The sequence below is a fragment of the Lates calcarifer genome, linkage group LG9, assembly GCF_001640805.2.
Source record: "Lates calcarifer isolate ASB-BC8 linkage group LG9, TLL_Latcal_v3, whole genome shotgun sequence".
Lineage (NCBI taxonomy): Eukaryota > Metazoa > Chordata > Actinopteri > Centropomidae > Lates > Lates calcarifer.
In genome coordinates, this window is record NC_066841.1 from 3666730 (window position 1) to 3684227 (window position 17498).

Sequence of the window (17498 nt, forward strand, 5' to 3'; positions counted from 1 at the left end):
AGATTTTAATTTTTGCCATATTGTTCATAAAAATGTTCATGTATATTTAATTTAGCAGCTCCAAGTACAGATAAAGATAGCTTAATAAAATGATTTGTATGACTTTGATTTGAAAATAGCTAAACTCAACTCAAAAAGTATCAAGAAACTTTTAATGATTTTGTTCCAGACATTTGACAAACAACAATGACAAACTGGCTCCATTAAAGTTTGCTGTTCCTCAGACAGTGTCTTGGCCTCATCCACAGTTTAGATTTCAACCCCCACCTTGTCCTGTTAATCTTGTCCCTCCAGGACAGATGAGGTGGGGACACTTGTTCATCTTCAGCTTTGGTCAGGAAAATCTGCACTCATCTGGGAAAAAAGAGAAGAAGGTGTTGTGGTGGTGTAGTGTTTTGTTTGAAGCACAGAGGAGAACCACTACACTCAGTGATAAACGGGCAGCAACTAACAGAAGAAGATAATTTTATTAACTGCAGTTGCAACATGCCTATCTTTGATGTCCATGTTTTTTCTACATTACACTACCTCATACTGTACAGTCCATGATCAATATAATATTTAAAATATTATTGTGTTCAAAGGGCTCAACTGTGAATGGGTAAATTGATTTCAGTTTCCCTGACAATAGTGAAATGGGGTTTTCTTTGTCAAGTTTCAGGTGAAACACTAGGAAGCTGTTTTTACCACTGGGTGATGAGCACTGAGTTGTGTCACTCAGGAGGCATCCAGTCAGCTTTTCTGTACATGAGCTGCTGTGACTTACCAGCTTTATGTGGACCAAACATTCACACACCAGCACTGCAGTGATGAAGGCTTTTAAGCATCCAGCCTGGTGTAGATCCATCTTTACACACTAATGGGAATTCAGACACAAAGACATATTGTTATTTTGATTGATAAAAATTATGCATTATATTTAGTTGGAACATACAGCAGGAAAAAGTGGAAATTAACATTTAGTGTCACTGTACTTTTTAAATTCTTACAAGAAAAGACTAAAAGATATTATTTTTTAAAAAAGGACTTGAGTCTTTAATGTAATGGAAGCCAATTTATTAGACAGCCTTAGTACATATTAGGTACACATGGAAGTATTGTTTGTGCTTCAACACTGGCAAACAAACAATCCCAATAAGTTAAACAGTTTCAGGACAGACTATTGTTTCATTATTATTTTTTTTCTCTGATAAATAATTTTGATATAAATCAATTGATTTAACAGAGTAAAACCCTATACAACAGCAAATTATAATAGAAAAAAATAAACACAAAATCAAGCGTTTGCATCACAGAAAACGCATTATAGTGCAATATACAACTTGTTTGGCCAGGAAAGAGAAGGCAGGGAGGAAATAAAAGTGAAAAGGTTGAGTTTAAGTTTTTTTTCTTGCAAAGCTATTCACCATTGGAGGGTTTTACATTGCACCAGAGGAGGAAACAGACAAAGAAAATATAGATATTAGTTCTTTTTCCCAGCTGACCACTAACAGCTACAGCTAAAACATCACAAACACGGCGGCTTCACATTGGCGTTTTTAAAAGGAAAAGTTATCACTACTTCACAGTCAGAAATATCACCAGTCAACAGTGAGACGCTAAAAACAGCAACATATATGGCATATACACAACACTACTCAGTGCATGGCCCAATTAAACATCGTTACTAACCAATGATAAGACTTAATCTGACAGGATACAATACTGAAATACAAGTGGCCCCTTTTTAAGATTATTCTTTAAATATCAGCAAGCAACGGCCTTTTTGACATTAAAACGTGAAGTTTCTCCGGAAAAAGGAAAAAGGTTGTGGCAGGTAAATACTTCACAGTCTTGGCAGCCGGAGGAGGGATGATTCTTTCTGGCTTTTTCTTTTTTTTACAGAGCTATTTCTATTTTCATCTTATGCTCTGCCAAGTGTTTTTAAAACGAATACTTCACCGAAAGTTAAGCCATGTTTTGAGTACCAAACACTCACCGGCTATCTGATGGAGGACGGCAGCAGCTGAAGTTAGCTTGAATACACGATGGTTTCATCGCGAAAAACTACATCAAAACATCCACACAAACTTAGGAAACCGTTCCCGTAATAAAGTCCACATCTCCAGCTGTTGAAACATGTGCTAAGTAGGGTACAAAGTTATATTTACGTCACGATATGTCTGAAAAAGACAACTTTAGTTCGTTGCTAGCTAGCGCAACAACCAGTTTCGTAGTTGTTAGTGCGCATCACAACAACTCATACCGCACGTACCCGGAAACAAACCGGAAGCTTCTCCTGTTCCAAAACATGGTTGATTTGAATTCCTCAGACATAAACAAACATTTTTAGCATTAGTGTTTTTAAATATTAGTTATGTGATTAAAAGGAGTGAATGAGGGTTAAGTCAATTCATAGGCTGCAGTTTGAGGTGCTGCTGCAATATATCACTCATAGCAGACTAAATATTAAAAAAAAAAAAAAAAAAAAAAAACAGATTTAAGTATAATGCGTTAACTTTACATCACCATAGATTTGGCACAGTGTACCTAATAAACTGGCAGCTATTTACAAATGAGCTGACGAGAAGTGGATAATGCTTCTGGAGTGATTTCAAAAGTTTCAGTGAATGTTTTTACAATTTTTGATACTCAAAACAAAGATTTTCAGTGGAGTATTCAAACTCAGCATCTTTGGAAAAAGCTAAACGCTAACTCCGCAGCTCCCAGAACATCCACACTGGATACAAACACATTAACAGTCCACACAAGTCCAAGCATGCTACTGAATATGCACATCTCAAATGGGCAGGGGATGACTCCTCTCTGATGAAATATATTTATATATAATATATTGCATGTTGACTGATATATTTTACAACATCAACCTCTCAAACTGTACATCCCTCCTCCACCTGCATCCAATAAAACTCACACCAAGGAGGTAATCCAAAGGAACAAACGAGAGAAAATGACTACCTTTTACACATTCTAGCAGGTTTCATAGCATACAATATTACATTTTGGTACTTTCAGTTTTAAATGGCCTTCTGTTCTGATATTTAAACCTTTTTAAATAAGTTTATTTAGTTGCATCCATTGTAAAACATGAGAATACTTGCAACAATTTTATTCTTTGATACAACATATATTTTTTTATCATCTAAGATGTCTTTTTTTCTTTTCAAGCAAGATGCATACACAATTAATGGATAGGGTTGGGGGGAGAGGATATGAGGGTTAAGATGGGTAGGAGGGGGGCAGGTGTGGGATAAGGTTAAAGGGGAGAGAGATGCAATTGGAGGATTTTAGCTTGTCACTTCCTCGTCTGGTTTGTTCATGGCCTTGAGCTGCTCCAGCAGGCTGGTGGGGGTGAAGATGTGGGTCGATCCTGGAGACACACACACACACACAAACACAAACACACACACACACACACACACACACACACACAGAGTGTTAGATCTGCACATTTGGAAAGAAACAGATGAAAAATGTGTTTTCAGCTCTTGTTATGAATGCCTATTCTAGATGAAGGCAGTCTCACATAATGTTGCGTCTTATAGCTGCAGTCCCTACTCAGTCATGAAGTAAAAAAACCTACATAATACAGATATTTTAAAATCTCCTAAACACTGCCTTGATTCAACATTATTTTACAGGACTGTGTCAACCTGTAGCAGAATATGTACTACTTTAAATGATCTGAAAGCAAGAAATCTCCCAAAACTAGACATATGACTTAGGCGAGATTGACTGAACAGGGTAGAAAACCTCATATGTCCACATTTGGGGGTTTTCATTTTATTTAATATCTCAAGTTATCCATGTCTCACTTTAGACTTGAAATATTTACATCTTGACTTGAGTACCATTTTAACACAGAGCTGGTACAAACTCATGAAGCTGTGTTAAATCACATGCAGCTGAACATTATGGAAGCACAAAGATCAGTGATGGGCACCACACAACTGACATGACTCTGTGAGCTGAAAGCGGCAGGTGCGCTTATGGAAAAACCTGCGACACCAAACCTTGTCTACATAGCACAGCCAATCAGATGTTAGGAAAATGTGCATGTGACCATGTAGGCCTTTAACTAAAGAACATGCAGAAAGCTGAAAAATACTGCCAGAAAAAAGAAAAGAAAAAAATACAGTAAAAAGACAAAAGCAGATCTTTTCTACATGTAATGAAATCTACAACCAGAGAGTTAGGCCTGTTGTCTGCTATAAATATGAATGAAAATATGAAACTCATTAACCTTATTAGAACTGAGATGAACTCTTGTGACAGCTGAAGACACATTTCAAACATCGTAAAACTTGAAAGGTGCTGAGTGGAGTAAACCAAACATTTTGCCAAATTTTATTATCTTAGTCTTATTATTAGTTGAAATAATTAGTTCTTGATCACAGAGAAATAGAGAAAGTAAACAGACTATTTGATTTACTCCTCACACCTGTTCAACATCAATAGTTTTTGTCCTAAATTGGTTTGTTTCTGTTGCAAAGCTGCATGTTTCTTCCAGTTTGGTTGGATTAGCTGCTTTACCTCAAACACATTCACCTACAATTAACACTAAACTTGATCCTGAGAAAAAGTGGAAGTAGTTAAAGGTAAAAACAGAAGAGAAAGAGGCAAGCCCATCTCGAGTTGGGTCGTTATGGTGATGTGGGGGTCGTGGGGGTCATGGGTGTCAGGGATTGTAGGTGGGGGGAGGTTTAGTGTGAGTCACAGAGGTCAGTGTCAGACTGGCCTCACCTGCTTCTCTGCTGTTCCCAAAACACACAGCTTCGTGGGCCTTTCAGCCCCAGAAACACAACACGTTGACGTTGATCTCCAACGCCTTTAAATAACTGTACATTTCTAGGTTTAGACCAAAATAACAAAAATAAAGACTTTTAGTAAGTGATGGCCATTTTGCTCAGGAAGTGCTGAATGTGGCAGTATGTGGGGGGCAGCCATACTGCTTATGGTGAGAACTGCTTACTGAAGAAACCATAAAACCAAAAGTCGGTTTGTAAACGATATCGCTTTAGCAGATTAGTCAGGAATGAGATGGATGCCCAGGACTACAATATTCTGTCTTTGTGGTTGGAAATCCAGCTTTAAATGACAATGTGTTTGTAAAAGTAGATCAGCAATGAGGGGGTCATGGATATGGCAATAGATATTACGAGTATTTACTACATCCACTGAGGAGATTATTCAAATGTTCCCAAATGTGTGTTTGTCAGAAGTATGTTTTCTAACACAAGACTTTAAACTTATGTTAGAATTCATGAAATCTGGTGGAAAGGGGAGGACTTTCATCAGTTTTTGGTGCAGATAGCTCCACCATGTGGCTGTTTATGAAACACTTTTATAAAGAACAATCTTGTTTGCAACTTCTGAGCCAAGTAACATGAGACACACCTTTATTGTCCCTCCACTCTGTGGTTCACATGAAATCTTTTCAAAACTACGCACATCATCCAAGCTAAACCAAATTTAATACATTAACCATTCTGGATAATTCCCCCCGAAAAAAAGCTATTCTTCTTTTGTATTTCATAACATTTTCCTTTATATGGTTGCCAATTTTTTCGCAGGTGTGGCATATTTAAAATAAACTCTTAACTGCATTGTGTGGTTGCCAATACATTTAGACAACACATGCACAACTCTGAATATGTTCAAAGATGAGATGTTCATTAAAAATGCCCTGATATTTTGTATTATTGAAATAAAAAATTCAGATGACAGTTCAGCCTTGGCAGAGGTATGCGCTCTCTGACTGCTACTACCCTACACAGGCTCCTATGGATGTAGTATCTGTTTTTGTGTTCCTGTATTAACATACTGAAAACTAGTAGGAATGAAGAGTGTTGTACATTAAGGGGGGAGGGATTAGTAGCTCTTTGACATGTGTGGCATCTTTATTTTTAGATAGGTTGCTAAAGCATATCAGGTGGAACAATGCTACATTCTCAGACTGTGTCAGCAGAGAGACGTTATGGAGGAAGCTTTGTGGGCAACTGAACTGACTGTTTCCCATTTTGTTGCCACCAAAACCAGCCTGTGTGTCAGCATCCTTAAAATATTACAGTAGTGATATGTTATTAATATCCGGTGCCCTCTGCAGACAAGCCATGAGCAATGTGAGCATGTGATGGTGGGCTCAGAGAGAGTGACGTAAATGAAGTCAGAGGAGTGGGACTCAAACAGAAAAAAAACAACAACAACACAAAGACAAAAAGGAGAGAATCCTTCTTTGAAATCCAGCATCAACTCAAGGACCTGTCCTGAAAGAAACCAGTGACAAATCAAGGGGGATTGTCTTTGCAAAGGGTTACTTCAAAAAATAATCAGACAGTTAAAAACTGATAAAGATGGATCTCGGGGGGGTAGATTAAATCTGGTGTGAGAGTTCAACAGGCTCAAAGGGCCTTTGGGTGGCTGTCGAGGGGCGATTTAATCCACCCAGTTGAGATGATGGGAGGAGGCAGCAGGGATGGGGTCACAACCCCCTCAGGCATGGCCACTCCTCAGCACAGACTTTACCTGGGCTGAATCCAAAGGCCCTCATGGACTTGTGTGCATATGTACTCTGACATGCCCAACATCATCAGTGTTCATCGTGTTTGTGAGGCTGTGAGAATGGAAGACGACATAAGCTCCTGATAAGACTTCACTGCTTTTATGCATCACTTTTTTAAATGTAATTTTTCCAAAGTATGTTAGTGTCAGTGTTTTTCTCAACATATTTCTACATTACAGGGTTAAGTATTGTTTCTACATAATGCAAGTAACCTCTCAGCGTACTTCTCAGCATACCTCTCAGTTCTAAGTTTTACTTTGTTCTCGTGTCAGACATTCAAATAATTTTGGTGCCACATCTAGATATCAAGTCCACAAGTCTGCAAATGTAACGAAGTCTGGGCATTTGGATTCAGCCTTCCTGTTGGCTCAGTAGACATGTTACACCTGATTGAATAGCAGGACTCCCACTCTGATTAGCTAACTGTCAGTATATAGGGAGCGGAGCCCAATGGAGTGGCCCATGCACTGAGGAAGAGTCGGGCTGCCCATCCCTGAGGGACACGGGGAGGAGGGTGGAGTTACATAAAACAGTACTGAGTGTTCAAAGAAGAAAAAGGAGCAAGGAGGAAGCCCTTGTGCTGTGAAGGTTCAGAAAGGGCTTCTTTGTGCGGCTGCCTTTACTTTTTTCAGTGTGATTTCTCTCTCCCTCCCTCCCAATCTGTCTCTGCCTCACTCGGCTGTGGGTTCTGCGTCCTCAAAGGACACCCTAGTGGACTCTCGGAAGTCGGGGTGCTGCAGGTCCGATAAGAATTTGGTGGGGGTGAGCATGTGGGTGGAACCTGTGGAGGAACAGAGGCGGCTTCACCACTCGTCTCTCAGCACATGCCACGCCCCCTCCCCCACTCTCTCCAGAAAAACAAAGGGGTTAAAAACAAGCAATCTGTCATACAGTACATACACACAGAGACACACTCAACCCACTGACGCTGCACACACACATACACACACATACACTCGCCATGTTGCACAAACACAAAAAAACTGGGACGCACAGACAGAGAAAAAGACATGGCGTGGCTGCAATTTAAAGACAACAGTTGTTTTTAAAGACAACAGCTGAAGCAGAGCACAACAAAAACTAACAAGACACTTTCCCATTTATAACACAGACTGGCTGGCAAAGCTTTAAGACATCAAATAAACAGTACAGAGGGGCATAACATAAAGGGCTATTTAAACAAAACACATTGCACACAATAGGCAGGTTGCAACAGCTATCTGCAGCTAGACCTTCTAAATGTTTTCCACAGGGTTAAACTGCTTCAGCGTGATCGTTGTGAGACTGTTGTGGCCATGATGTGTGTTTAGATGTGGGATTCATGGTCTGGGTGCATGCGAGTCAGAAAGGAAATTCTGCTGTTTTAAATGAGCTGTGTTGTGCTGCTGAAATTATTCCTGATTGCAAAACCTGGACATTTTGTGTTTGAAAAAGTGAAAGTAGTGATGCCAAAATAAATATAAACTCAAACTGTATATAATCTTGTATTGGTTCTTCTAGTGTGCCAGTGGTGTCAGATATTACTGGTTTTGTCACCTTTGCTTCTATAATTTTCAAAAAATCAAAGAGAAATAGCTCATAATCATCCTTACGCTTTCTTCAACAAATGCAACTTAATTCCAAAAAGCATTTAACTAAAAACTCATTCCGTATTGTCAAAAAGTCACCTAATTTCACCCCATGCTTTGTGGGAAAAAACTGATTCTGCTTTATTTTTATGCAGTGAATTTGCACCTCTATCTCAGAGTTACACTGTCCATTCAGTTCACTTCCTGTGGTTGACTCCCTCCACATTTTCCTTCCCTCAATCTTTATTTTCTTAGCTGTGTTCCAGTTCTGAAGCCGTGTCCTTCTGTGACCTTAAGAGGACCTGAAGGCCAGACTGGCCTTAACACCTGCTGGTCTAGCCTCACACAGTCCTCAGAAATGCCTCAGAAAACACAGCCTCTTAAATTAGCACACAGCTAATCATCATCATCATCAGCTCCACACGTCCACTCAGAGACACGTCCACTCTGTGTTCAACGTTGTGGTGAGTGTATCTCTGAGTAGCCATGTCCACAGCCTACACTTTAATCCTTTAACCCTTGCTCTCAGCCTGCGCTCGGCCGTGCCCCCATGTTGCATTACTCACCAATGACGGCTTCCCATTTCCCATTGGCCTGTGTGACCTCATAGGCACAGCGCATCTCACTGAAGGACACACCACCAATGATGAAGACCATGACACGTGGACCGGTGCGGTACTCTCCAGGTGTCTTATTCTTGTGCCAGTGGCCGTACCGAGCACTGCCAGAGCAGGAAGGTAAACAGGATTACATTATTGCAGTTTTACAGCAATTGCTTTCTTAGCTTGTGAAATATTTGGTCATTCAAGAGCATAACTTCTAGGGATGGAGGCAGAACTTTTCCCAATCCAGTTTTTGAGATTTTGGAGTTATTGTCAGAGGATTTTATTTCTCAGGCAGTATAGGCTGATCCTAAGCATCTGATTGGTGGAGCTGTTTGCATCCCAGCAGGAAGCTCTATAGCCTGCAGATGTAACTGGCACTATCTGCATTCGTATAAATTTTCTCATGTATCCTAACATGATCCTCAGTGCTGGGTGTGTCAGTATACAGTATGTGGGGGTGGAACAGCAAATGAGGTAGATCAGTATTAGTAATAGGATCTGATGCTGAATCAATACACACCTCCTCCACATTGCGTTATTAACACACTTTTGTGTCTTTTCCTTTGATTTGCCCCCATCTGTACATCTGAGTTGGTGAAAGCTTGAGTTGTGCCTCCTGTTTTTGCACTGGGATCTGTATACAGCTCACAAACCTGCCAGTCATCAGCAGTGCCTCCCACTCTCAATTTTTCTCAAGTATTGATCCACCAAACTCATCACCCTTCCAAAATTACTATTGATCCTACACCACCATTTCTGTTTTCGTAATTAAAAAAGGGCGATGACCATGCATGAAGATGCAACACTATGTATTATGCACATGTATTTATGTGTTTTCGTGCGCATGTGTGGAATGTGTATACCTGACTGCAGTGGTGCTGAAGGAGGCAGAGGAACGGGTGGAAATGTAGGGGTAGTGCTTGGTGTCCAGCTTATCATCAATAGCATCCTGCAGGGCGACAAAAAAGACAAAACAGATCTTTGTCAGCACTATTGTCTGCCTTAAATATAAACACACACACACACACACACTTGAATAGAGGCTTTACAGTTGTGACATGTCTCTTAGCAACTGTGTGTGGTTCCATCATGGAGACCCATTGAAGAATTGGCTTTGCACAAATAAGGGGCTAAATACAGCCAGGCTGGAAAAAATAAATGTTTGACTGAGGTTTTTGTGGGAGTCAGCTTGAGGAAAAAAATACATCTACAGTGGAGACAGCAGGTTAAATAAAACACACACCCACACACATATATATATGATCAGTTGAATAGTGATCTAAGCCCCGCAAACACACCTCCATGATGTCCTTTGACCAGTGGTGTCCAGCGGGACAGCTGATAAGTCTGCTCGCTCACACGCTCCTTCCTGTCCAACTTCTTTCCTCGGCGGAGGGTGGACTGACGAGGGACAGAAGAAACAAGGAAGTAAAAAGTGTATTATTAATCACCAGAATCACCTGTGTGTCTCTCATAATCATCTACTAAGGTTTAGTTTCATTTGGAAACAATACAAACTGTTCTGTCAAACCAGCTTTATCCTAGAGGTTTAGAGGATTGGTTGTCTACAGTCTGATTTTGGTCATTTCTTGGATTTCAAATGAACGAATACACCATCGTGAAAGACTGTGTTTTAAACTGCAGCTGCATATATAGATCTACATCTACATCAAAGAAGAGGAAGTGATACATGTACAGATATTACAATCAAAAAGAAGAGGAGTTCAGACTGAACTGGATGATGGAGAGCAGAGAAGAAAAAAAAGAAAAAAGAGCTTACATCTGTGATGATGGGGACGCCCAGGTGAGCCATGTTGGTGATGATCTCACTGTCCTCAGGTGGGATCTGAGCGTGTTGGATCAGCTTGTTCAGATTCTCCTCCGTAATGCCTTAACATACACACACATACATAAATCATACTTTGCGACTCTGTCCTGTTTACATTTAATATGTTCTAGCCTGTTCTGATAGGAAGGGGAATTCATGTTTTGCTATTGAGTGCAAAAAGGAAAGAATTTTTATTAAAACTCTAAATGTGCTCAGTTTAATATCACTGCACTTCCTGTATATAGCTTAACCTCAACAGCTTATTACAGCAGTGCATGGCAGGGTCTTATTCTGTCTTCAAGCTTTTAGAGGACTGCTGCCTTGCTGAAGCTTGTTACAGGCTGTAGTGGTTCATTTCTTTCCTTAGCTAGTGAATATCAATAAGTGATGAATTACACTGGCACCAGCAGTGAAGTAGTCCATTCTGTTGAGTGAGTAATTGTTAGTTTGTTCATTTAAACCTACATATAATTTAGAAAAAGAAAAGTGACAGATAAATCTAGAAATTATTAAAATGTTCAGCAGACTGTATTGCTTGGTTAAAGTTCCTGTACTCTGATCATTTCTGAACACTACATATATTGTAAGAAATACTAATACTCACAAGTCTGCATTAATATTTATAAAGATGATCAGACAACAGCAGAAGCAACAGCAGAGTAGAAATAATTTAAAAAGGTAATAAAATGAAACAAAAGATTTATATTTTATAGCGAGGAAATAGCAGCAGAGTTTTAAAAAATTAAAATGTGATTTCGTTATGTTGCCTTTAGTGTCCTACTCACCATTCTTGAGGAAGATGTAGAGCAGGATGATGCGGATCTTGTCATATGTGCTGACGTTGGCGTCCAGCAAGATGGGCACAATAGCCCTCATGGGGTCTTTGATCTTCTCTCCCTCAGCGTCTGTTCCCATAGCCAAATCCTGCAGCAGAAAACTCAGCTCTCATATCATGTTTGTCATTTTAAGTACTGCCTCTGTTTCATCGTTTCCTCTTCTCCCGTCTTACCTGCTCCACACGGCACAGCTTGTCCACTGTTCCCTGGTAATGCTTCATACAGTCCTCAGCCAGCTGCAGGTGAGTGGAGTACTGAAAAAGACAATAGCACACAGAATCAGCATTAACACTCCCACACGCACTGAGGAAAACACACACACATGCCTGAAAACACACACACACCTTGCTGAGCTCCTTCTGGTACTGAGGCATCTTCTTCAGCATCTGGGACAGATCCCTCATCGTAGTCTGTCGAGACAAAAGCAACACAAACTAACTTAACAACACTGAATGATGAGTCAGTCCTGTTTCCAAGTTTGCCCTTTGCTATGTGTACAAAACTGAAACTGAGATTTGTTTAATGATGTTATTGTGCCAATACTGCATTGTCAGACTGTACATATCAACTAATCAACTTCGTCTGCACCTTCTCTCCGGTGTTCATCCTCTTGCTGGAAGAAAAGTCCTTCAGCTGGCGTGTCACTTCCCTGAATGACAAAACACAAACCACAAAGGAAGAGAAGTGATACATCAGAAATAAGTTTGAATGTTGCTTTGTTCAGCATCAAAAGACTGATTGAAGAGATGTTTAAAAAACTAAGAAAAACAGATGTACTCACTGGGACACCTCGGCTATGTGTTTGTGTCTCAGGCTCACCCACAGGTCATCGTCTTCGTGCAGTAGCACCTCCTTCTCACGAGAGTCTCCGATGCCACTGGTCTCATACCTGAAGAAAAAAAAGACACACATCCTAAAATTTAAAACATAGCCCTTACAAGCAACCACTTATCTGTTTTGTCTTTTTTTTCCCATACTTGTAGACGTCATTTTCAATGGGCAGCAGGTCGTAGCCCATGGCCTGGAAGGTGAGTTCATGCAGGACGGGTGAAACAGGGTCAAACGCCCTGTCCAGGATGATCAGCTGTGAGCGAGCCTTATCTGGACCCTACAAAGACAGAGAGAGAGAGAGAGGCAGATACAATAATTAAAGAAGCAAGAAGACAAACATGCATATAGTATCAACAGCAGTGGAATGAATAAATGATTTCTCCTGAGCTCACCTCTCCCATGGTGGGGTCATCGGCCTTGTAGGCGTCCAGTTTGTCCTGAACCAACTGGGCCAGGGTGGCGTTGTCCTTGTATTCCCTGACAGAAGGAAAGACAAATGGATGCATATGGAGGTAGAGTATAATGAAGAAGAGAGGAGAGGAAGGCAAGATATCCAGTCAAACACGCACGATACAAAACAAAAAAGATATTATGATGAATTACAATTTGAAATGTAATTTAAGATTAAATGATCTACCCCCCCCCCCCTTTTGAGCCTTTCTAACTGAACAGTAATATCTGCAGCACACTAGTCTGTGCAGAAGCCTTTTACATTACAACAAAAACTGCATCTTTTTCATTAATGCCACAACTAATAAACAATCTGTGTTACTGGCCAGCAGAGATATTCCCTTTTTACCTTATATGCTTTCTGAGATGATATGAACCAGATCCATAAATGAATAAGTGTCTTAATGGACTTATAGGTGAAATGGCTACAGTCCATTTCATTATTTATTCATTTGTCAGCTCCCCCTGCTGCTCACCCTCGGTATCTGACAGCAGGGTACTCCTTCAGGGTGGCACAGAGTGTGGCCAGCTGCTCGGCCAGCCTCTCCATCACAGGGTTCTTCAGCTGGGTCTTGTGGGGGCTGTAGAAACTGTGGAAGGCATCTGGATTGTCCAGAGAGTACACCTGCACATACAGACATACAGGAGCTTAAACTTTACTTCAAGAGGAACAGCTTTGTGTCTTTCTGCTTTAATCGATTTGAGCTTTTTCACCTTCCTACATCTTTTTCTCTTATGTAACATGCACACTATCATAGTGTGAAATACAGCAGGTCAGCGTGGACAGAGTGTGTTATCAATCTGGAAAAAATGAGCTGAGGGTGTTGAGATAATATCAGTTGATTTATATATGCTCTCCTCTTTTCCTGTCTTCTTCTTTCTTTGGTTTTTTATGCACTTGTCTCGACTACGATTTAATCACCTCCTCTTCGTCTGCCTCCCCTCCTCCCTCAGTCCTCGACTCCTTTCCTCTCTCATTTTATTTCCTTCTTTCTCAGTTTTATATCCTCTGTCCTCGTCACCTTTTCCCTCCTTCCTCTCTGCCCTTTGCCTTTCCTTTAATTCCACTGTTTGTTCTCCTTCTCTCATGTTGTTATCCTTCTTCTCTCTTTCTCTCTCTCATCTTAACTCCTCTCTAAACTTCTTCTCTTCTCCCCGTCCACTTTCATCTCCTCCTGTTTCCTTGTTTCATCACCTCTCTTGCTGCTCTTATATTTTATTCTGTTATTCCCTTGTTCCTCACCTCCTCTCCTTTTCATATCTTCTCTTCTTGTCTACTTTCCTCTCCTCTCCTTCCTTTGTTTTCTCCTCTCTTTTCTAATCCTCCCCTTTCCCATTTTTCTCTCATATACTCTCCTTTCCTTCTTTCCACTCCTCTGATTTCCTCCTCTCCTCTCTCCTGCATCACTCACTACCACTCCCTCCTCCCACCCCATCTGTCCACGTCACATGACCACACTTCTGCGATGCAGAAGGGTCCCTGTGTTAGCATGGCTGCCATTGGCTGCCACATCCTCTGTGGATCTTGACTTATCCAATGGGGTGAGAGCATCGGGCTGTGGGGTGGGTGTACAGAGCAGTACTTCGCCTGGAGCAGAAAATCACTGAGTCTGAATTAATTATAGTAGACAGGAGGGGAGCAAGGCATTGTGGGTCAAACAGCATCTTCAGATAGTGAGACAGTAAATGATGGGTAGAAGGAGAGATGTGGGAGATAGAGAGAAGGGAGGACAGTGGGTGGGGTGGGGGGAATTAGGAAAAATATGGTTAGGGGAGTGAAAGAATGAATATGAGAATAAACTGAGTGAGAAGAAAAAATAAAACGTCTGATGCAAGCAGCGAGAGGAGAGAGTGCAAGCGACGTGCAAAGGCAGGGATGGAGGAATGGCGGGATAAAAACACAGACAGTGGGAGGGAGGAGAAAAGACATGATAGAGGCAGGAATTTGGAAATTCAGCAAAGGGTGGAGAAGCAGGTGGGAGGGAAGGAGATGGGGGGAGGGAGGGAAGGCAATGTGACAAATGTGAGTGTTTCTGGAACAGTCTGGCAGTAAACAGAGTGAGTGGTGAGTCAGCAGCATTTTGCCAAGCCACCACCTGAGTGTATATTTGTGTTTCTCTCTTTCCGTCTCTTTATATCCATCCCTGACGCTAACAACCCGTAACCTCACTGTTGCTATTCCTGTCCGTGTCCTTCACAGCATCTCTTTCCTCCCACCTGCCTTAATCGATCTCTCGCTCAGGCTTTCTATCTCTGGATCTCTCTCTCCCTCTGATTTTCACTCACAGCCCGTGACAAACAACAAAAGCCAACCGTACATTTGTTGCCTTAAGAGGAGAAAAGAGGGGGAAATAATCCAAGGGTCAGATACATAAACTTCAGTGTTAGACAGAAAGACACACTGAACCATCTGTTCACAAATCAATATTCACTCGTCAATGAAAAGGCCAGCAACGAAGTTGTGCAGTTTCACTGGTTGTGTCACATTGATTAGATTCCCTAACAGCACCAACAGCCGTCATCATGCAAGACACTGTGTACGGCTCGATATATACCTGAGACTCGTAGGGCAAGAATGCAATGTTGATCTCCGTCAGAGTCTTGATGGTTTTGGAAGCGCGGCTCTTCACCAGCTCGTTGAACAGAGGATCAGGGCAGGCTGGAAAGGAGAGAAACAAGCGACAACAATTAAATTGCTTATGGGTGATTATAGCGTATAATAATCTACTATGTTAATAAGGTGAAATAAAGGAAAACAGGATTATAGAGTGATTCTCATTGGCTCCATTAAGGATGTTTGGCTTCCATAGGAGATAATCTTTTCCTGTGCTTCCTCAAACATTCAACGTGGCAGACTAGATTATTATTTCTAACATTAGGTACAAAGGTAACTGTGGCATTACAACAGCTCTATATATTTTTATTTATGAAAATCATCTACTGACTCCATAACAAAATAGTAAAAGACACAACTGCTTTAAGAATGTTTCTCTAGAAATGAGAGACAAAAGAACAATCTAAAAATAGAAAGGAACAATGTGAGGATCTTTGTACTATTAATTAGGAATTCATTAAGGAGTGTCCCTTCAAACCCATTTAAGAAAGTAAAAAGAACAGAGCAGTAATTGAACATACAACAAAGTAAATAACACTTCTTTGTGAACAAAACTCGGTGCTGAAGCAGCTCCTCTTGTATATACTCACAGTCAGTGAAGAAAACGTGAGCTGCCTTGTATTTGGCTGAATGAGGGTCTTTGAAGTCTCCGATGAGGGTGTGGACAGACTGAAGGAAGAGGAACGGAGGAAATCAGGGTGATGTTACAAAAATATTTACATGAACAGGATGACTGCTTTTATAAGATGAAATAATGATCATTTTAAAACATATTTTAAAAGTCTTTGCTTACCTTCTCTGTGGGTGTAATCAGGTAAATGGCCTCCAGGCTGGGAAGAGGCTCTCGTCGCTTGTTGATGTCCTCCACAACTACAGGGACAGAAACAAACGTTTACATGTCAACAGTTCCAGAGAAAGTGTCACAGCACAGAGAAATGGTGGATGTGACCGTCATCTCTTACTGGTGATGCCCTCTGTCATGATGTCTGTCATCTTGCAGCAAGACGACAACATCCTCATGCTCAGCTGGTCCACAATCAGCGCCTGGCAACAGGGGAGAAGACAGTAACTAAACAAACACACTTTATTACTTCCATTACATGTGGCAAACAATAAAACTGTCTCAAATAAAGCTCTACAGAACACACATTTTGAAGAATTTTCATTTGTTTTCAAGCAGTCCAACTCCCAAAAATATGAAGTTTACTATCCAAGAAGAGGCTGGAACAAGTTAAAGTTTGGCATTTTAATATTGTAATATTCTTATAATGATAATCACTTATTATTACTGCAATATTAATTCCTGTTGCTCAGCTGGCCAATAATCGACTAATTGTTTCAGCTCTAATCTCAGCGACACAAGACACAGATTTGAGCAAAAACAAACAAGGAAAAATCAAGAAGAAGCTGCAGGATTTTGATCTGATCTACTACAGATCACTTCACTGATCAACTTGTCTGGTGCTCCCTCTCTATTAGACCCAGAAGGTGTTATTTCAAGGTATTTCCTCGTATAGGTTTACATCTTACCTTCCATTCTCCCTTCTTCTTCACCTTCTTGATAACATCATTCATAATCTCTGTAAAAGAAAAGAACAATAAACATCAGGAATCTGAGGGATGATGCTTAATGATCTGATGAGTGGAAAGGTTTTAATTCCTTTTCGTAAAAACAGGGAATACTCGTGAAGAGATACACAGACGGACAGGTGCTATATCACCACAGGAAGTTAATCCCCTCAGAGCTGAATGATGCCAAAATCTCCTTCAATTTCATTTGAATAGGTGATGATATTCAAAAATAAATAGATAAATTCAGGGAGATATAATGTGTGTAACAACAGCTGTTTGGTTGTAGTGTGTTTGAATACCTGCAGTGTGTGTGTGTGTGTGTGTGTGTGTGTGTGTACAGGGTTCACATTTGGCTCTGTCTTATGTCACTATATGTGCTTCATTTATTTGAGCACATTTTGGAATAATTTTTCCTTCTGCAAGATATTTCCATAAATATAATTTTATACTATTGAATCATAAATAGTTATTATACTGTAACAAGGATCCATTAATGACAAAAAAGCTAAATCACCATGTTGTCACTGCATATAATTATAATTCTGACCACATTTTGGGAGTGGAGTGACTATACATTAAGAAAATAACAAAATGAACTGAATTTAGAAATGTCAGAAAATGTCAAAAAACAC

General features: G+C 40.5%; 1 protein-coding gene across 1 annotated transcript in view; it reads right to left on the reverse strand.

Moving 5' to 3' along the window:
• Positions 1-1034: 1034 nt before the first annotated feature.
• stxbp1a (syntaxin binding protein 1a) overlaps positions 1035-17498 on the reverse strand; it is a 47232-nt gene continuing 30768 nt past the window's right edge. The window contains 20 exon segments of the mRNA XM_051072784.1: positions 1035-3370; positions 7186-7343; positions 8697-8851; positions 9599-9684; positions 10034-10048; positions 10050-10136; positions 10516-10625; positions 11349-11487; positions 11573-11653; positions 11744-11809; positions 11988-12048; positions 12181-12288; positions 12377-12507; positions 12623-12707; positions 13157-13305; positions 15236-15339; positions 15885-15963; positions 16088-16164; positions 16257-16338; positions 16825-16874. Of these exon segments, the coding sequence (XP_050928741.1) occupies positions 7234-7343; positions 8697-8851; positions 9599-9684; positions 10034-10048; positions 10050-10136; positions 10516-10625; positions 11349-11487; positions 11573-11653; positions 11744-11809; positions 11988-12048; positions 12181-12288; positions 12377-12507; positions 12623-12707; positions 13157-13305; positions 15236-15339; positions 15885-15963; positions 16088-16164; positions 16257-16338; positions 16825-16874 (1775 nt within the window). The 3' untranslated portion in view covers positions 1035-3370; positions 7186-7233.